Here is a 21059-nt window from a genome sequence, read left to right as displayed (position 1 = left end):
GTGTGGACCGACTACTGAGCTCATGCCTACATAAAGGAGTTTAGCGGCTTATTTATATCTGCTCTGAACAAAACTTTAGCAAGTTTGCCTTGGGGATGAAGCCAACACCCAGCTGATTAAAGGAGACTGAAAGGAGCTGCGCAACATGTTGGGCGTGCTGTGGCATCCTGCTCTCCCAATCGGAGCTAACCTCAGAGCAGGGTCTTTGGGAGGAACCTCCCCTACACTGCCCACCAAATCTCTCCTTTATTATGGGTTCTCAATCCACTGAATGCAACGGGTGCTCAGGGCTACAGACTACTACGCTATTTTTAATTGAAAAAGGCTCTCCATTCTGAATGTATTCCCAGCCAAACTACTAACTCTTAAATCATTTAATCAACCTTGTTGATTAAAGTCGGTTATCATGAGTTAATAACCTCATATCTGAATCCTGTTAGAGCTTTTTATGATTAAAATGGTTATTTGCAAAACTTGTATATTGGCACAGTATCTCTGTGCACACCATTTCCTTCTTCCTATTGTTTTTTTTTGGAGAAGTACCTGCAGGACAGATGTGGTCAAGTACCCAAACTTGACAAGGCTCAAATGTTTGGCTTCTGGCTTCTTATTTATTGTAAATTGAATTGTACCTTAGAAAGGCATATAGGCCTATCAGCGCTCTGCAGTCAGTTCCAAGGGAGAATGCTACTTCATTAAAACTAACAAATATTTTCCATGTTAGAATTCCAACTTTCTGGGGAAAATATTCAACTGCTAAACCCGCAACAGTGTATGAGAATATGTTTATCTTCAGGAATAATTGTAACTGACTTGTGTCCGAGGTTTGAGGCCTGCACAATATCACATCTGCCTTTTTAAGAGATAGTGTCAGTGTCGGGATGCCGCAGCTCACCAGGTCCTCACACTTTGATGGCAGTTGTCATCTGCTATGTTGCTCCACTCACACTGCTGGTATCTGTGATTTCTTTGCTATTTGCTTCTTCCTGTTTCATCTCCCTCTTTCACAATGTTACACACAGCAAATGGCATTAACAAATTGTTTGCGCTGGTGAAAAATACGTTTTTAACCTCATGGATGTTTCTTCTTGGAGCTGTCATCCCAAATCTGGGAAAAGAAATCTCTAATTCCAAAGTGATGCTAGAGAGCTAGCATCCAGTCTACGTGAAACATTCATCCTGACTGAGCTCCTTATTTATTGATCTCTGTGCACCATTTTTGCATTTAATCCTGCTGTGAGATTAGTTATTGCTATTACTTCTGGGCCAGTGGAGTTGCAAATGCAAACGTTCTTGCAAAGACAAATATTCCCTGGCATGTACTGTCTTCAGTTTCAGAATACTCAGACTCTGGACAATCCCTTCTGTAACCACAGCATCTCTGGGGCTGTTGCTAACTCTGCAGCTGCACCACTGCGCTTCTTCTCTTTGCAGTGTTTTGCATCTGTATTTGACGAAGAGCATTTTATAAAAGAAGCACATTGTGAGCCCTCTGTCCTCTCAATTTCTTATTTTTCATTTTACAGAAGCTGCATTCTGTTTCAGAAGTTGCTGATCAGCTTAGCGTCTGTGTTCTCTCTGGTTAGAGGCATTATTGCCTTGCTCCTTTGATACAAAGAGCCCTGAGATTTGATCTTGCTATCTGCGCTGTGACACAAAAGCATGGAAATGATTATGTTGTAGCATTTTGTATGATATTGAGACTACAGTATTTCACCTTCACTTACATTTTGGGCAGCATCCCTTCACTTAGAATACTGCAGATGTAGGCAGTTTGAAGAAGAATATTATATGACATTGTGTCCTGAAAAGATGTTGCACTGCCACAGGGTTCTGCAGGGCCTGTCTGTTTCCTAGGCTTTCCTGGAAAGACAGCCATTCATCGCTGCTACACCAGTTAGATTTATAAGTGGGACACTAATTTTCACACTTGCAGCAAATAATAACAATAAAAAAATCATGTTGTATAAATCACAGGAGTTGTTAGCATTAAAGCCGAAACAGTAGTAAGCAATCCAGCTTTTAGACCAGAAGCGATCACAGAAAAGCTACTCATTTGGGAGTGTTACATAGGTGACAAGACCTCCTAGGTACAGCTGGCTCAGTGCACAGTGCTGCTGCGATGGCACCATTTGGCCTTCGGTCATTCTCTGAGGCTGAGGCCAAGCAGCAGAGGACGGCTCTGGAAATGCAGCTGGTGCTGGGAACCACACCTCCGTGCTTGGGGAACACGGCAAGGACCTCGGCATAGCGGGGGGGCAACAGCAGCCACGTTTTAACGTGCCATTTCCCAAAGCTGTTTCTTTAACCAGTACAGAAACGGCATCCTTTTCCACTTTTCTAGCATTCATCACTTCGTACTGTTTGATCTGCATTTCTGCTTTTCAATTTCACGGGTTTTCTTTCACGGTACGGCTTCTTTTGGGAATTACTCCAGAGCGGGCTGCCGGGGAAACTTTTTTTCCTCGACGGCATCAAACCCCCCTCCGGACAACGCCGAGCCCGGCCCCGAAGGAGGCGATGGCGGCGCTCCCCGACTCCGCTACTACAGCTCCCGTGTGGCCGTGCGGCGCGGGGCGGGGCGCGGGCGGCGGAAGGGCGCCGCTGGCGGGCGGGCGGCGGCGGGGGCCGCTCTATCCGGGCCTTTGGCGCTTCCCTTCCTTTCGCGCCGGCGGCCGCTGCGAGGCGGCGGGTCCATGTGCGCACGGCGCGGCGCGGCCCCGGCCCCTGTCCCCCGCCTCCTGCCGCCGCCGGCATGGACCCCAACACCATCATTGAGGCCCTGCGGGGCACCATGGACCCGGCGCTGCGGGAAGCCGCCGAGCGGCAGCTTAACGAGGTGAGGGAAGCCGCGGGGCCCGGGCCGGGCGGCCGCAGCGCCGGAAGGGGCACGGCGCGGGCGGCGGGGTCGGGGCGGGCCGCGAGGCAAGGCTCGGCCCGGAGCGGCGCGGCGGAGCGACGGGTGGGGGAGAGTGGGGCCGGGCCGCCCGCTCCCTCGGCCCTGCCCGTCTTCCCCGCGCGGGCTGCGGGGACCCGCCTGTTGTCGCGGGCCGGGCCGCGGCGTCCCCGCACGTGGCGGCGGAGCTCGGGCCGGGCGGGGCTCGGAGCCGGGAACGGGCGGCGGCGGGCCGTCTCGTTTCCTTTGTGCCTCTGCTCGGCCGGGGGTCGTAGCGGGGCGCGGACCCGGGGCCTCGGGCCGCCGGAGGGACCCGCGGGGGCAGTGCAAGGAGGTTCGCCGCCTTTGGGAGCGGGCTGCGAGAGTCCCGTCGCTCCGCGTTGAACTCGGCCGGTGGGCGAGGGGCCGCGCGTTCCCCGAAATCCTTCGGGCTCCGGCACGGCAGCGTGGCCGAGCTGGGCGTGCTGAGCGGGTGTAGCGGCAACACGTGCCCGGGAGACGGGAGAGAGGCGGCGGGGCTCCGGCCCGGCCCTGTCATCTGCTCGCACCGCGTGCCTCCGTGCTGCGGCCTAACAGCTGGTGGGCCCCGGTTCCGCGGGCCTGGGAGACAGCTGCCTTCTTGTTTCGCTTCACCTGGGAGCTGGAAACTCCTTCTTGACGAAACCCAAGCCGTGCGGCTTCCGGACATCTTGAAGAAAAGGTGCTCCGGTGGTTGGCGTGGAGGGAAGGGGCTGAAGGAGGAGGAGGTGAGGGGTGAGCTTGCGTGGCAGCTCCCGCGGTGCTCCGAGCCGGGCCTTCCCACACACGTTTTCCTTTGTCGCCCTGGAGCAGACCTCAGGCCTACCGCAGTATGTCCAGCATGTCCAGCATGGCCGTGTTCACTCAGCTTCTGCTGGCAGCAGGGAACTTCCAAAAACTGGAAGTACGACTTGTCATACTGTGAGAGTGTGTAGCTGCACCGAGTGCCTGGAAGTCGCTCAATAAGCGCGTGCTGGACGCGACTGCAATCCGTAGCTGGAACACTACACAGCGATTGGATTTGTGCAAAGTAGTTGGCTATCTCCTCCGTATCTCTCTGTAAAAAGTATTCTCAGTGGTTTCTTTGTAAACTAAAAGTAAAAATAATGCAATGGCTTATAAATACAACATGAAATCTTAATCTGACTCCAAAATGTGAGTTTTTTTATTCTGTGCGTGTCAATATCTATATATAGTAACTTATTTCGAATCTATTCCAGCTATTTTCTGCAGGTACTGAGTTGGCGAACGTGCAGGAAATTGTGTTCTCTGGCAGTTGGGTTCTTCAGCAAATGGCTAACTGTTACGTGAGGGGCTATGCTCACCATCAGCTGCCTTCTGATCACGTTTCTCAATCAAAACATGGTCTGTCATGCGCTACATCAGCATTAAACTGGAATAAAACCCAAATGTGCCCTTTCAGAAGCACCAGATGTCATTGAACCCTAGACTAAGAATTCCTTATTTGAAATGCAGCCTCACTGATCTTTCACAGACCATTTGTGATAAAAAATTAAAAAACAGCCCAAGCTACTACACCCTAAACCTGCAAGCATTGATGCACATGTGTAGTTCTATTCACTTTCATGATCTTGTTTTTACATAGAGTTACTGAAATCAGTTATGCGTTTGCTTGCAGGATACTACTCTGAATTTAACTGCTAGAGCAGTTATGTTATCAGTTAATATTTGATTACAATTATGTCTTCGCTTTTCTGCTGAGATGAAATCCTCCAACAGTGAATAATCTTGCAGGTGGCTGGGGACAGAAGAACACCTTTATAATTTGTCCGTTAATTGTCCTTGGTTGACCTTTTATTGTATCCTTATTTTGCCTGTAGTGTCTCTGTTGAGCTGAGGGGACTTTTGAGTAGAATAATCTTCTACCTTACCAGGAAAGAATGAGCCTCAGCCAGTAACTGATATTTCTAATTAATGACAAGTTAAATATCTAGATCTGTCCATCGAACCCTTACCAAGCAAGAGTTTCCACTGACTTGAGAAAGGGGCTGTGTTGTGTGAGTGTTGTTTTGTACAGACCTTATTTTCCCTTTGACCTTGGCGAAGTCACGCGTTCTTCTATTCTCTTTCACTACATTTTGACAAGTTATGTGACCTGTGCTTAAAGCACTGCGAGGACTTTGAGTTGAGATATGCTAAATGCAGGCAGCTCAGGGCTGTCCATCTCTTTGGTTTTAATGGGACAGGTTAAAGAGAACGATACCGTTAGCCCTTGTGTCCAGTGTATTACTTCCAGCTTCTTATAATTTCCAGCTAATGATACACTGTGAGGTGTTTGCTTGTCTCTGCTGTCTTGCAGAGGAGACAGTTTTACAGGGCCTTAGAACCAGACTCTTCCAGTAAGTTACTGGAAAGCAGCAGGAGGACTTTATTGCCTTTCAAAGCAGTCTTCATATTGTGCGTATAAAGTGTTTCCCAGAAGTGATGATGAAAGTAGATATTTTTAACTATGCAGCTATGGAACGACCCCCTGAAAATTATGCACAGTGCTGTTTCATTCTTTAATATCAACATACGTGTCAAGGTGCTGTTGTTAGGTAATACCTGCCTTGCAGGTCTCTCCTCTGCAGCTAAGAGAATTGATCATATAACCATATTTGAGATTAACCCCGGTGTGGACAAGCTATTTTTCAGAAGAGCTATCCAACTTCTCAGAGAATTTTTTTAAATTATTTTTTAAAGAAAAGATAAACCAGAACCCCAGTCACTCATAATGTTTTGTATGCCAAAGCTTAACAGGGTTTAAGTGAGTTTTTACCCTGTTGCTCCATTGAGAGGTGCCTTGCAGAAGTTGTGTTTACTCTCTTTCATGTTCTGATACAAGTGATAGTGGAAAAAAAAAAATAATTGCTTGAGCTTGTGAACATGTCATCATAGAGTGCAATCTCTTTTACAAAGTGACCTCGTGTAGTGCCTTTCATTGCCTGCTCAGGAGATCCAAATGCCAGAGTAATGCATTGATGAACCAAAATGATTGGACTCTAACTGTTGGGAACTTTGCAGTGAAGAGCTGTCCAAGGGAAAAAAGCAAGTTCCTTTTTATATACCTTTCACTCAGGGATTTCAAAATACTGGCATGCTGTGTATTTGAATGCTTTAGGATAGGTATTTGTAATGTTACTTTATATTTTTTTTTTACCTAGGAGGTATAACGTGATCTTCATGTATGACTCTTGCAGCTATATACCGTAGTGTATCTAAGACCAAGAGCAGCACGAGTTTCCTGGCTTTGTCTGATTACTATATCATGAGTGTTTATTGGAACTTCTAGCATGGTATTCTCATGAAAGTGCATGATTATCCTTTCCTATTTCCACCCCCTGGTTTTCCATTTGTGTGTTGTGCTGTGTGTTAAACGAGAGATCTTTTGTGAGAGGATGGATTTAAGTTGTGTATGCAGAGGCTGATCCAGTACCAGAAATCCCCTTGGGGCCAGTGAGGAATCGAGGGAGTGTTGCTGTCACTAGGAAGCAGTTGGATGCTTGAATCATGCTAACTAATGCAAGGCAGAATCCTAGCAGACAAGGGTGCTTTGCCCCTTTCTTATGGCTTAGCAAATGGTTACTGTGTGTGCTTAGCTAACTTTTACAAAGAGCACGTTTCCTTTTTCCTCTTAATAGAAAAGTAAATAGATTTCAGAACTTGCAGACAGCACTCTGAAGTGAGCATCAAATAGTTTGCCAGATTTGATATGCATGTATGTGTTTTTGGTGGACCTTAAGCTTCATTTACATATGCATTGCGGCTGCAAAGAGGTGGTAAAACCAGCTTGCAAAAACTTGAGGTCAGAATGACTTCCACACCTGCTGAGTTCTTAAAAAAGGATTGAAAGAGTGCTACAGAGGAGTCTGCTGATTCAGCGTGGCCTTACAGTTCCTGACCTTACCTTTCTATAAAAAAGCCAAGCTGTTTCATCTCAGTGTAATAGCTGTGTGTTCACCCAATGCTGTTACAGTCTAGATAAAAGAACTGCACTCTTCAGAATTGGAATTGAGGAAATGTATTTAAATTGTGGTTTTTAGCTCTTTAAAAAATAAGTTATAGTTTTTATTTAAATGTGTGCTAATTTGAATAATTGTATTAATACAACTGAAGGTTCTAGTTTAGCAACATGTAGTATATATTTTATTACTATTCTGATCTGCTTTTTTGCTAACAGCTAAGGAGGTGCTTCACAGAAGGACAGAACTGTAGGGGTTGGAAGGGACCACTGGAGATCATCAAGTGCAACTCCTGCTGAAGCAGGTTTCCTACAGCAGGTCGCACAGGAAGGCATCCAGGCAGGTTTTGAATTTCTCCATAGAAAAATACTTACCACCTCTCTGGGCAGCCTGTTCCAGTGCTCAGCAACCTGTATAGTAAAGAAGATTTCCCTTGTGTTCTGATGGAACTTCCTATGTGCCAGTTTGTGCCCATTGCCCCTTGTTCTGTTGCTAGGCACCACTGAAGGGAGCCAGGTCCCACCCTCTTTATTCCTGTGCTGCAGATGCTTATAAGCATTGGTAAGATCCTCTTTCAGTCTTCTCCCCTCCAGGCTGAACAGCCCCGGGTCTCTCAGCCTTTCCTCATACAGGAGATGCTCCAGGCCCCTCACCACCTTTGTGGCCCTGCGCTGGACTCTCTCTAGGAGATCCCTGTCTGTCTTGAACTGGGGAGCCCAGAATGGGACACAACACTCCAGCTGTGGCCTCACCAGGGCAGAGTAGAGAGGGAGGATCACCCTTCACCTGCTGACCATGCTCTTTTTTGTGCTCCCTGGGACACCACTGTCCTTGGCCACAAGGGCACGGTGCTGACTCGTGGCCACCTGCTGTCCACCAGGACACCCGGGTCCTTCTCTGCAGAGCTCCTCTCCAGCCCCTAACTTGTGCTGATGCATATGGTTATTGCTTTCCAGGTGTAGGACTCTGACTCTGCAGATGCACTTGATATCTAAAAAGAATGTGTGGAGACAATTTCACCTGTGATTAAGCTCGTTTTTAATTGGTTAATATCATGCACGCTTTGTGTAAAATACAAATAATAGTGCTATTAGCGAAGAATGTCTTCAGTGGGTATCATTGGTGGAAACAAGTGCCTTTGTGTATCATAATGAACTGTTGGTAGTTCTGCATGCCATCATCTGGTTTCTTTGTACTTGATATATGTTTCAGATTGAGGCTGGCACGACACCTCATAAGAAAATTGTTTTAGCACATGGCTTGCAATCCATCTTGGCTAAGAAAAGCCTGTGGAAAAAGATGAACAAAGATTGTATGTTCTGGAATGCTGATATTAACAGACAGTGGTGCAACGTTTGTGGTCTGATAGAATGCATTCCTCAGCCAGTGAGGCTGCATAGCAGAGATTGCTCTTGGGAAAAGTCCCCGGATTCTTTGGCTCTTAGACAACAGAAAGTCATACCAGTGACACGGCGTGTTGGAAGATTAGTAACGGGGAAGGACTTGAGATGATTTTTTTTTTTGAGTGCTGACGTGCGTGTTGGGAAATAGACTTATGACACAAACTTCTTTCTGCAATTATTGTAGTTCTCTTAATTTCATATTTATACAAGTAAAGGGTGCTTGTAAGCAAGGAGCGTGAGAATGGTTTTGGGAATGGAAAGGGAAAAGGTTTGAACTGTCACAACTTCAGTCTGAAGTTGTCTCTGTTCTCCACGCAGTTGGAGTATACGAGAGAAGCCGTTGGGAAATGGTTTTAGTTGTTGTGTTCTGCAGGTCTCTGCAGACCAACACTAATTGTCAGTGCTGGTTGTTGGTTTTTTGTTTGGTTGGTTTTTTAGCAGTGGTGTCAGTGAAGGTAAACACGGCGTCCTGAAGGCCAGCCATGTCTGCAGTACAAAAATACTAAAGATTAAAATAGCTGAAACGCGTGTCTGTTCAGTATTCTTAGTGCCATAGACAGAGAATCGGCACCTCTGCGATCTTCTGAAAAATGAATCTGAAAGAGAACATCTGAAAGAAGATGTTCTTCTTATAGTAAAGCAAAACGAGGGAGCAAGTGAGGAGTTGTGTGGTACCTGGGCTTTCATATGCCCACTCAATGTGCACGTCCCTTCATGTAGCTGTCCTCTCCACGTTTCAGCCTCTCTAGAAGCTGTTGGTTTGATGGGGTGGGAAAGCTTGGTGTGAAGTGGTGGGAAGTCCTCTGCATAGAATGCATAGTGTTCATGGAGCTGTGTGTGAATTTTGCTGTAAGTGAATGAATTAATAGGATGTTTCAGGTGAAAAGTAGGAGTTGCTTTATATGCCGGTTGTATTAAAATCACCAATTATTTCTAGCCTGAGTCTGTGCTTTGAACCAGTAAAACTGATGGAGGAGCACATCCCTGGGATTGGTTGGTGTGTGATGACTGAAATGTTAATAAGGAAGATACCCATAAGGTTTTAGGAGACAAGGGTAATAGTGGAAATGTTCTGGTTCTATGATATCAAATAATTTAATAGTTGAGAGGATGCAGTGAAAGTGAAGGAGTGGTGAGGCGTTGGCACAGTGGTGGAGTCACTGTCCCTGGAGGTGCTTGAGAACCATGCAGATGTGGGAGGAGGGATGTGGGCACGGTGGGGACAGGCTGGTGTTGGTCAGATGAACTTACTGGTGGTCTTTCCAACCTCAGTAGTTCTAGGGAAATGTACTTGTTCTGCATACTAACATAGGCCATATTTTTAGGCGCTCCTGTGGCTTGCTACAATTACAGTCTCAGTCTTGATTTATTTTTTTAATATAGGAAAAGATTATTTGGGGTTAATTCAGTTAAATTTCAGTGCGTGGCAGTCTTGTATATTGCTGTCTATTTTAGTTGATTGTTTTTTTTTTGTTTTAAGGCACTTAACATTTCCTTATTCAATTTTTATTCTCATCAATTCTTTGTCCGTACTTAAGCAGCTTATTTTTTATTTTTATATTTTAATTGAAATATCTTTTATACTAGCTTTACTTCGAAGTACAGTTACTATTTGTTGCAAGAAAATGAAAGGAATACTTTATTTTCAATGTTCTAGGATTAAATACTTCCCAAATTCTGAACATGAAATGCATTGAAGAATTTTCAGTACTAAAAAGACAGTTAAATTTATCCTACTTACTGTAGAAGGGCATAACTTCTTACTTTAAGTTTGTTTTGAGCGTCTTGTAATACAGCCTTACTCATAGCTAAGAGTTACTGAAACTGCATCCTTTCCTCAAGAAGTTCTTAATGCATTTAAGTATAGGAGTACTGGGTACATCAGTGTTAGGGGTACAGTGGAATACTGTGTCCAAGTGCAGGTGTTGCTGCTGTGGGATTTCCAAAGTCAGTAGATTTTTAATGTACAACATTTTAGTATCTCGGGGCAAATCTTCAGTCAAATTAATTCTTTGTTTAAAATCAGAATGAAATATTAGAGGGGATGAAAGAAGCTATGCAGATGCAATTATTGTGCAAATACATGAGCAACTGCCACGTCCCTTATCAGTTTGTTTACGTTAGAATATTTAGGAGATGTTTTATAAGGAAAATTAAAGTCAGAGACAAGAACCTGGTGTGATGGGAGTGAGCTGGGCAGTGTTACCTGCTTAGGAGAAATGTTGACTTTTTGGTCAGTGAGCTCTTGGTTCTAAGCAAACAGAAAGGCAGTTCCTGTTCTTTTGCTCTGCTGCAAATTAGACATTCTCTTGTTTCTTTGTTTTGTTTTTATAAATGGGTACTATAGTTTTACTGCTTTTCAAAGAACTGGTTTGTTTGCTTTTTGTGTAGAAAGTAAAAAGCTGAGTAATAAGTGGGTAAGAGTTTGCTTTCCAAGAGTTTAACAGGTAATGATACTTACGTCTGTACAGCTGCCTTTGATAGAATTGTTTCAAAGAGCACATGAACCCAGGTTGTCATGTTAGTGTAGGTGAAGCAGCTGCAGGTCCAGTCCATTGACTTTTGACCTTGAGGGAAATGATGTTGTTTTCCAATTAGAAATAAGGGTAGTGTTTTTTTGTTTTTGTTTTGTTTTTGTTTTTTGAGAATAGAATTTGACTCCACTTAAGCCTCCATACTGCTGGTGTGCTGATGTGTGGTTACACTTACAGTTGCTGCAGCAAAGCAGTAGTGGTTGCTTGAAGCCTTTTTTCTCAAAAAGGTGAAGCATAACTTGAACATGTTGGTTAAGGCTACAGGTGGTTTTAGAAATACAGTGTGTTGATTAGGTGATAGAATGAATTGGTACCTTGTTTAAGGTCACTTGAAAGTTGCTGCAGTTGGTTTTTTGTTTCTGGATATTCAGTATTTTTTTCCAGCACTGAGTGGCTATAAAAGGCTGATTCCTGAAGCTTACTTAATGATTTCTTCAACTCTATTACCTGAAATGGTAGGACTTTTCCTCTATTGTGCTGTCTTCAGCATACAATCAGCATGGCATTTTTGAATGCTTTGTTTTGCTAGCTAACCGTGAAACTTGAGTTGTTGGTGTTCCTTTCTTAATGTCACATCATTATAGAAAGGTGGTAAAAGCAAACAGGAATACTCAGAAATGAAAACTTAAATTATGACAGTGTTAATTTATAACTTATTTATTTTTTGTGTTTTACAGGCTCATAAGTCAGTGAACTTCGTTTCAACTTTGCTTCAGATCACTATGTCCGAGCAACTGGATTTACCAGTGAGACAGGCAGGCAAGTTTTCAAATCCTTTTACGTTGTTTCTGCTGTAATGGTGTGTGCACACAGCTACACGTGCAGATACTGCTGAGGAATCCTAACAGTATTGATTTCCTGAAAGTCAGGAGTCATCAGAATTATGTTCATCATAACTTCACCTGGCACCATACACTAGATTAGAGAAAGAAAAGGTGGCTGATTATTCAATGATTGCTCCCCTTTGTCTCTCTGATCTTTGGGAAACCAGAGTAGTGCTAGTACACTTGGCCAGGGCAGCTGATTTTACCTTCTGCTAGCATGCTAATGTTTCTGAACATTGTAAGTGGAAGAAAACAAATCATGTCCTTTGGAACCCACTTAATTTGCATAAGTCAAAGTCATCAGAAGAATTCAATTTTATGTATTAACAGCTCCAAATATCACCTTAAAAGCTACTCTGATTACTTGATAAAGGTTTCTGATACAATCCTTCTGTGGATTCAGACAGCTCAGGAGATAGGATCTTGGCCACTGATTTGGATTTTTTCCAGGTAATAGACTGTTCCAAGTTGTAGTGCAAGCCTAAGTTGTGTTTTTTGTCTTGATGCTTGTGGACTATTAAGATTATGTGTTAGGGTACTGCTTAACGTGTATGTGAGAAAAGAGGGAGATTTGAAAACCTCTGAGAATTCCACCTTGATATAAGCTAATTAAAAAAATAAAGCAGTCTGTAGAGGGTGGGGACAGCTCATACAGCACATAGCTTACAAACAGTGCGTGTTTTGCAAAGCAATTAATGGTATGATAAATCCCACTGAGGGCAGACTCAAGTCTGCATCACTTCAGTGTTGTCATAGCACATATCTGCAGGCTGTTCTGTATCATGCAGGCCCTTTCAGAAACCGTTTGCTTCTGACTCTTCAGAAGGTAGATGTGAGGTTTGCAGAAAGAATTTACGTTAGGGATTTGTATATAGAATTAGATTAATAGTAACTTTGCTATTAGTTTGTAATTTGAGATTTCCTGTTGCCTTTGTCAGTCTGTTTCTTTTCAAGTGCTGTAAGCTATACTCAGCCAAATAAGCAGTTTGGATTTGGTTGTCAAAAGGTAAAAGAATGCATTTTGCCAGCAGCCCAATAGCTGCAAAGTGCAGTGGCCCGTTATACTGGTAGAAAGGAGCTCTCTTTCAACATTTACACTTGCATGAGGGACCTAATTTTTTGGTGGTTTTTTTTTTTTTCACTTGGAAAATACATAGGATGTTTTAGATAGTCATTAGTGTTAATTTTATTTGATCTGTTTTAATGAAAATAGCAAGAAATGTTGTGAAGGATTTATTCAGCAGCTTACTGCTGAAGTGTTACATGAGCTTTTTATAAGTAACAGAAGAAAAGTGTTTGGTATTTTCATGTGGATACACATTATTTACAGTACTAAATATCACAATAAGTGAAGAAATGCAACATGGCAAATTAATAACTTGTATGTTTTGTGCGTTACGGTTCTTGTTAGAAATGGTCAATGCATTGATCGTTACATCAGTTTTTCTGAAATAGGTTTGTCTTGGCAAGATGAGCGTTCACTTGATACTTTGGCTATGAGCTGCTTTGTTACTTTTGTCTGACAGGGGTTATCTACTTGAAAAATATGATAACCCAGTATTGGCCGGACCGGGAAACTGCACCTGGAGAGATTCCACCTTACTCCATCCCAGAAGAAGATAGACACTGCATTCGTGAAAATATTGTAGAAGCCATTATTCACTCTCCTGAGCTGATCAGGTATGCAGTTTGTGCATGTCTTTGAATTCGCTATGGCTTCTGACTTTTCTGTGTGCTTGTTTCTTCTTCTCACACAACTGAGATAGCCTGAATGTTAAGCATGTGGAAACTTACTGGTAGAAAATCCTTTGCAATGAAAAAGTCAGACCCCTGTTGCTTCATTTTTTTGGTAAATTGAGCACTATTAAACAGAAAGTGTGGAACCTAAACTTTCTATTTAAAGAAAATACGCTTGAATGTAAGTCGTGGGATTAGTTGTTGCAGTGCCACAAGAATATTATTAATTATTTCATCATTATACACTTGATTTTCAGAGTACAACTTACTACTTGCATTCATCATATTATCAAGCATGATTATCCTAGTCGTTGGACTGCCGTTGTGGAGAAAATTGGGTTTTACCTTCAGTCTGACAACAGTGCTTGTTGGCTTGGGATTCTTCTATGTCTTTATCAACTTGTGAAAAACTACGAGTAAGTGGTGTGGTTTTTTTTTTCCTACCATATATAAGAGCAGAATGAATATGCTTATATCTCTTGTGTACCACGTGTATTTTGCAACAGTGTGAAGTTGCATGTGGGATGGAGCACAGGTTGATAGACATCTAAATTTAGAGAATATTCTTGAATGCTTACCATGCAGTTGCTGGCTCATATTTTCTATACTAAGAGATTACAGAAAAAACTGCTTCTGTTAGAAAATTAAGATTGGAAGAAAGGGTGCATCTTTAAAGGGCTGATTTGGTGGTACATATATTTGGATTGAAATGTTAGAGCATCAGCAGCAGTTAACATACAAAGGTTTCAAAGTGTGAAATCTCAAATGTTAGGAAATGTCAAAATGAGCCAGCTTTGGTTTGATCCTCTTCTAAATTTGAATATCTTTGGCTCTGTATCTGGTCTTACACTCAAAGCTTTAGAGCTTGAGAAGTTATGTGGAACTCTGCTGCTTCTGGCCTGTAGAAGGCTGCTTTTTGTGGCAGAGATTGCAATCCTGAAGTCATGGGCAGCAATAGTAGTGTAACTGGTGGAATCCACAGTTTAATCTCTGAAGGCCATTATGTGCAGTGTTACTTTATGTAGAATTCATGACATTAGAATGGGTGGATAATGGTTCCTCACAAATCATTTTCAAGAGAAGAGCTTTAAACCCCTCTGTAAGTAATTGCATTCCAGAGGTCTTTCTGTGAATAAAAATGGGAAGTCCTGATAAGAAAGCAAGCTTACTCAACTTTCAAATATATTTCATTGAATATGCAGCAGAAATCTGTGAGATAAACACGAAGCGTTGACTGGTGGTAAATTATGACTGTAGTAATCCTTTGTAAGGAAGACTTTTAATGTGGGCATGGTCATTGCATGATTAACTAAGGTAACAGATGTGTTCAGAGTGTTAGCTGATCACGTGCTTTAACTGGGGCCAGCAACTATTCATACTTTGCTTTCTGGTGAAGTTAGCAAGGATGGGCTTTACAAATCATATAGAAATGTGTAAGCTGTATTGAACAGGATTTTGGAATTCAGTGTTCTGTTGGTGGTTTTTACAGCACGGGTCATTTGGGAGCAAAATGAGTAGACTTTATATTTCTGCAAATTGGCTCTGGTAAGAGACTGAGCATTGATTAATGTTTACTAGTAGTGAAAAGTCTACAAAAGATGCATCTTTAAAACAAAGAAAAAACAACAGACAAAACCTTCCCACAAGAACTCAGGAGTATTAATTGCTTAGACAGAAAAATCATGCTGTATATTCTTGGTGATTCTTTACTTCGTTCTTAGTTATTGCTGGTATGAACTAGATGCTGTGTTGCAGAGTGAATGCTTGAGTTAATAAGGACTTCCTTCTTAGCCAATTAAAAGCTGGGGGAAGATTTAAAAATGTGGCCTCATTTTAATTCAGAAATGTTGAAATATTTTGGGAAAGGGAATGGAGGTCTCCTTTCAGCATAGGCATGGAAACATCTGGGGCCCTATTTCAGAGGGTGTTGCAATGGAAGGCTGCTGCGAGTCTGTCACGTGCCCTTCAGGCCTACATTCAGATTGTTAGATGTGGGCAAATCAGATGGCAAAATGTGGGAGACCTTTCAGTTTGCCTTCCTTAATGCTGGTGAAGCAATCCAGCTTTTGGAAATATTTCTAATGAAGTGTGAACTCTGATGGATGTACTTCTGGAATTTTACTGACTAGCCCAACATCTGCTATGTCTGGCAATAAATGTGTTCCTTTTGCTTGCAATTTCTGTAGTGCTCTGACACTACAGTAATAGTGTGGCAGAATGTGATTTAGTATTCAAAATGTGTACATTGACAGGAATGCAGTACTAGGAGAAACATAATGTGGATTTATAGTGGAGTAACAAACTCCTTCATTTTTCAACTTGCTTTTTGATTGTAATGTTGCGTGGCTCAGAGCTTTACTCCAAGTTCTGTAGCTAGAAATGGTTGGGATTTTTTAACCACACATTGTTCTGAACTGTAATATAACCTACTTGTATCTCCTCTGGAGAGAGGTGGGCTTACAGAATTCCAAGACTGTGTGAAAGACCTATAAAGCTAGCTGTGTTTTATTTAAAGGTATAAGAAACCAGAGGAGCGTAGTCCTTTGATAGCTGCAATGCAACATTTTCTACCAGTTTTGAAGGATAGTTTCATTCAGCTGTTGAGTGATCCATCTGATCAGTCTGTCCTCATCCAGAAGCAAATCTTCAAAATATTTTATGCCCTCGTCCAGGTAAAAATAAATTTTGTGTGTTTTTTGGAATAAGTAATTTAAAGCATTATTTTTTTTTTTCTTAAAGTAGAGTGAAATATTAACAGTATTAGATTAGTTGTGGCAAATAATTTGCATTTACTTGGCTGTGGTATGAATCACAAGATTTTTAGTATCATTATTTGTGCTGTAAAATCAGTGCTGTACTTTTTCGTGGTCTGGCATCAGACAGAAACTTATGTGTGCTCTCCCCTAAGCTGGAGTGTTTGCTACAAAACCATTGACGTTACTTTTCTAATGGCAGATTGTAGAGGCCAGCCTACGCAGAATTATCAGTGCAAATGTAGTTCATAAGGTAACTGCTAACGTGTTGACTGCTTCAGAAATCAGTGTAAGACCTGTTTAAGTAGTGGCCTAGTGCTTCATAAGTGAGATTGCAATGAAAATTTCTAGCAGCATTGAGGATATTGAGGAATACAGTCCAGTTTGTATTACGTTCTTGTTTTTTTTTAATGGAAGCTAGGTGTGGACATAGACTTGAAAGAGCTAAAATTCAAACTGTGTATGTAACGTTATTGTCAAATTGCTTTATAATTTTTGTCTTTATTTTGAATAAGTACACGCTACCTTTGGAGTTGATAAATCAGCAAAACTTGACTGAATGGATAGAAATCCTGAAGACTGTTGTTGATAGAGACGTACCAGCTGTAAGTGTCTTTTGGCTATTATCTGTTTAATCTGAAATATTTTTCACTTGAATTTTTAAAAAGATATTCTTTCTGTGTGGTTTTTCTCAATAGATGCTAAGAAAATAATTTTAAAATGAATAGGATATTTTAAACAGGCCAGACAAGTTTTGAACATATGTAATGTGTGCAAGAGTTCTGTTTTCAAAGTGTAGCGTAATTTATTTTGGCTTCTTGTTTCAATAATTTGATCATTTAAGCAGTGAACATCATGGGACTTATTTTTAGATGTGCTGTACTTCAGGCTTTTAAGTTAGAAGTGTGATATGCTAATTACAGTGTAAATTAAAGTAAAGTAAGATATGCTATTGGTTGTCCAAAAGTCACGTAATATTTTTTTATTATTTTTTCCTAAAGGAAACTCTTCAAGTTGATGAAGATGATAGACCTGAGTTGCCTTGGTGGAAGTGCAAGAAGTGGGCTTTGCATATCTTAGCTAGACTTTTTGAGAGGTAACTTAGCTTCCCTCATAATTACCTTTAAGAACTCAACCAGATGATTAAGTCAGCAATAGCACTTCACACTTTAATTTGCATACTTGCTTCAAATTCTAGGTATGGGAGCCCTGGCAATGTTTCCAAGGAATACAATGAGTTTGCTGAAGTGTTCCTGAAGGCGTTTGCTGTTGGTGTTCAGCAAGTAAGAAACACAGAACCACAGAACCTCAAATCCATTGAGATAGGTGTAGAGTTTGTGACCATTTCTTCCTTCTTGTTCTCTTAGAGCAAGTTTATAAAATGTCTCAGGAGTTTTTCTACAATCTGTGTGCTTGTATTAGTTCTGAAATTTGTTTACTTGAAAGGAATTAGATTGCAAATAGACTGTATATGCAAAATCTGAGGGAGTTGAAGGCTTTCTTGATTTCAATGAAGAAAGGAACACTTTTCATTTCAGTTTCCTAAATATATTTTTGTTTTTCATTCGTGATGAAATTCTAATGATTTGTAGGACTTAATACTCGAGTGTTTCTCACCCTTTTGCTATGGATGAACAGATATAAATGTATGTTGGGATTACTGATCATTCAAGTATAAACTTGAAGCATACTACTAATGTTAATATCTTACAAGTATTCCTCATTGACTATCTAGCCTGTATTATTTTAATGTGTATGTCACACCAAAAAAATCCAGCATTTTTTTTCTGGATAAACTACTTCAAGCTTGACCCAAACAGGCTTGACCTACCCAGCTGGAATACCTTGATTCTTAACCCTTGTGTTTGTGGTTCTTTTGCTCAAGATGTTTTTTGTTTTGAAAGACCCGATGAACCAGTACTAAACACTGGTTGAACTCTACTGCCTGCTGTTCCTTTATACAGTTGTAGAATTTGTTCTGCCATTTCCCTGCAGCCTGCATCCCACATATTGCCTCTTCTCACTTCATCTTACATCTTCTCTTATTCTTTGCTTTAACTTTTTTTTCTTTGTTGCATCTGAACAGTGGGAGGTGATTACTTTGATATGTTAAAAGAAACTGGAAATGTTTGTCCAGGAACACTTTTTTAGCATGGCTCTAAAGACCATTTGTTGATCCTCAGTTTCGTCTTCATTTTCAAGGACTGTAACTCATTTTTTTTCACTGAATATTGATGAATTTAGGCTTTCCAGTGTGTAATTCTGTTTAACTGGAGAATCGTTTCTAAATTAAAAATGGACAAAAAAAGCCCAAGCAACTTCAAATTCTCCTAAAACTCAAATGCACCAGCAAACTAGATCTTCTTGCATAAACTTCCACAAAGAACATTGTAATACCATAAGTCCTCTTTCACCAAAGTCCCAAGATTATTTTTTTTTGCTGAGGAAGAAGAGCCTTTAGTTTATATTTCTTGCATACTGAACTGCTGCTGTGGTGTTCCTTAGGCCATGGAGCCCTTAGAGTATGGGTTACATACTTCAGTATATGTTATAGTAAGTTGATAGGCATGTTTTGTTGCTTGTGTTAAAATTTATAGAGAAAGTCTATCTGTTGAAAGTTACCTACTCTGTGTGAGCTCACCATTTTAGTTTTTTGGAAATAATTTGTTTAAAGCGTGGAATAGAGGAAGTAGAGAGAAAGGTTTGCTACTTAAAGAGGGTAGAGTTGGGTTGGATATAAGGAAAAAGACTTTTGCAGTGAGGATGATGAGACACAGGAACAGATTGCCCAGAGATGTGGTGGATGCCCCAACCCTGGAGGCTTACAAGATTAGATGGACCGAGCTCTGAGCAGCCTGATGGAGCTGTGGGTGTCTCTGGTTGTTGCAGATGAGTTGGACTAGATGGCTTTTAAAAGGTCCCTTCCAACTCTAAGGATTCTGTGATTTTGATAAATGTAAAGAAGTAAAATGCATCCGGCAGTTGTTCGGATGTTCAGTCATTTTTGATTTTACCCTGTTGGACTTAATTTTTTTTTTAATGAATAACACTTCCTTTAGTCTGATTTCAAGAAGCACATTCATTTTTAGCATGTATGGATGGTTTACTGGTTTTTGAACGTTGCAAACAATCACTGTCACTTTAAGGTGTTGTTTGCAGAGGATTGATAGTTTTCTCTTTTTAGTTTGCTCACAAGTGTTTGTGTTCTTCTGTAATTCTTGAAGCAGCTTCAAGTCTCTCAGAACTTCCTCTCTATTCATTTCCTATCCTAAATCACTGTCTGGTACCACCAAGACCTTGTACTGAGGTGAGGCTAGCAGCTGGTAATTCCTTTAAGTCCAGGAGGCTTTTATACTTCTGCTACACTCTGCACTTGTGCAGCTTCTCCTCAAGCACTGTTAGCAAGTTTGACACAGTAGTACAAGAACTTAGAACTGTTGGAGCATGTGCAAAGGAGACAGGAAGGGTAGTGAGGGCTCTAGAGGGCTCAAGGAGTTGCTGGGATCCCTTAGTTTGCTCAGCTCGGAGCAGAGGAGCTGATGGGAGCCCTGATGGTGGCTGCAGCTCCTCACTGGGAGGGGAAGGGCAGCGCTGAGCTCTCCTCTGTGTGACAGCGACAGGGCATGAGGGAACGGCATGGAGCTGTGCCAGGGGAGGGATGGGGGCTAGGGAAAGGTCTGCACCAGAGGACAGTGGGCATGGAATGGGCTCATTGCTCTCCATAGCCATGCACTCTTCATGCAGTGTCACTGTTGTAATGTAGTGTGTAGACAAGGACAGAAGACTGACATGGTGCATTTTACCAGTCTGGAGTTCAGGCATGATTTTATGCCTCTAAACGTTAGCAAGATAAAGCAATAAGCCTCATAGAAAAAGGCTCCCTAAACTGTGGTGATTAATTAGCATTAACGTTTTCTTTTTAGAAGATTGCGTGCTTAAAAAATACTCAGTACCTGATATGAGCTTCAAGTTGCTTTATAAAGTTAACAATGACATTTAGTAGATTAGTCAGTCCCCATTTTAATCCAATGAGTAAACATTTAAGATGCGTTTTGAGAGGTTTTGCTGTAGGATTGTGATGGGATTGTGTCATTTGTCAAGTTAAAATAATATTCAGTACAAACTGTTAATTAGGTATGATTTTTCTAGGTGTTGCTGAAGGTGTTGTATCAATACAAGGAGAAGCAGTACATGGCTCCTAGAGTTCTGCAGCAAACGCTGAACTACATTAATCAAGGAGTGTCACATGCAGTCACCTGGAAGAATTTGAAACCTCATATTCAAGTAAATCACTTTCTGAATTTAATACTTAGATGAGTCAGTAGTACATTAATCTGTAGTACAGTGTCTCTGTTGTTGCTAGAAATAAACTTTTGGGAACCTCTGCTGTAAATTACCTGTGAAAAGAGTTTAAACCTGTTTAATTAAGTTTTTTCTTGATGAATGAGCAAAGCTAACTAGCTGTTATTTTTTTTCTGCTACAAGCCTTTCATATTTTACCAATTGAAAGATTACATGGCTGTACAGCAACATAACAAATTTTGGAGATGGTGATAACTACTGGATTTATCACATTGAGTCATCTCCATGCAACATAAGTCAGAGAAAACTTCCTTAAGGCACTGCAGAAAATCCACTGTTTTCAAATACTCTGAGAATGTTACCATGTTGCATCTGAACTGACGAAGAGCAAAATCTGATTCTTGTTGAATATAGGACAGATTACAGAGGTTGATTTATCAGTACTAGTTTGTTTTCAATTTTCTTTTTTAATTGCAGGGGATTATCCAAGATGTGATTTTCCCATTGATGTGCTATACAGATGCTGATGAGGAGCTTTGGCAAGAAGATCCATATGAATATATTCGCATGAAATTTGGTAAGAATTAGGGGTGTCTTCACATTAAAATTTAACTTTATATGAAGGGGCTT

General features: G+C 41.5%; 1 protein-coding gene across 1 annotated transcript in view; it reads left to right on the top strand.

Annotated features, from left to right (window-relative positions):
- The first annotated feature begins 2629 nt into the window (after positions 1-2629).
- The window catches only part of IPO7 (importin 7), a 33400-nt gene continuing 14970 nt past the window's right edge, over positions 2630-21059 (top strand). The window contains exons 1-10 of the mRNA XM_048948304.1: positions 2630-2839; positions 11491-11572; positions 13164-13317; positions 13632-13790; positions 15890-16046; positions 16643-16732; positions 17129-17223; positions 17326-17410; positions 20277-20411; positions 20907-21006. Of these exons, the coding sequence (XP_048804261.1) occupies positions 2756-2839; positions 11491-11572; positions 13164-13317; positions 13632-13790; positions 15890-16046; positions 16643-16732; positions 17129-17223; positions 17326-17410; positions 20277-20411; positions 20907-21006 (1141 nt within the window). The 5' untranslated portion in view covers positions 2630-2755. The remainder of the gene's footprint in view (positions 2840-11490; positions 11573-13163; positions 13318-13631; positions 13791-15889; positions 16047-16642; positions 16733-17128; positions 17224-17325; positions 17411-20276; positions 20412-20906; positions 21007-21059) is intronic.

Source organism: Lagopus muta, chromosome 6 (assembly GCF_023343835.1).
Source record: "Lagopus muta isolate bLagMut1 chromosome 6, bLagMut1 primary, whole genome shotgun sequence".
In the NCBI taxonomy this organism is placed as follows: domain Eukaryota; kingdom Metazoa; phylum Chordata; class Aves; order Galliformes; family Phasianidae; genus Lagopus; species Lagopus muta.
Note: the sequence above shows the minus strand (reverse complement) of the source record. Positions and strands in the feature narration are given on the sequence as shown.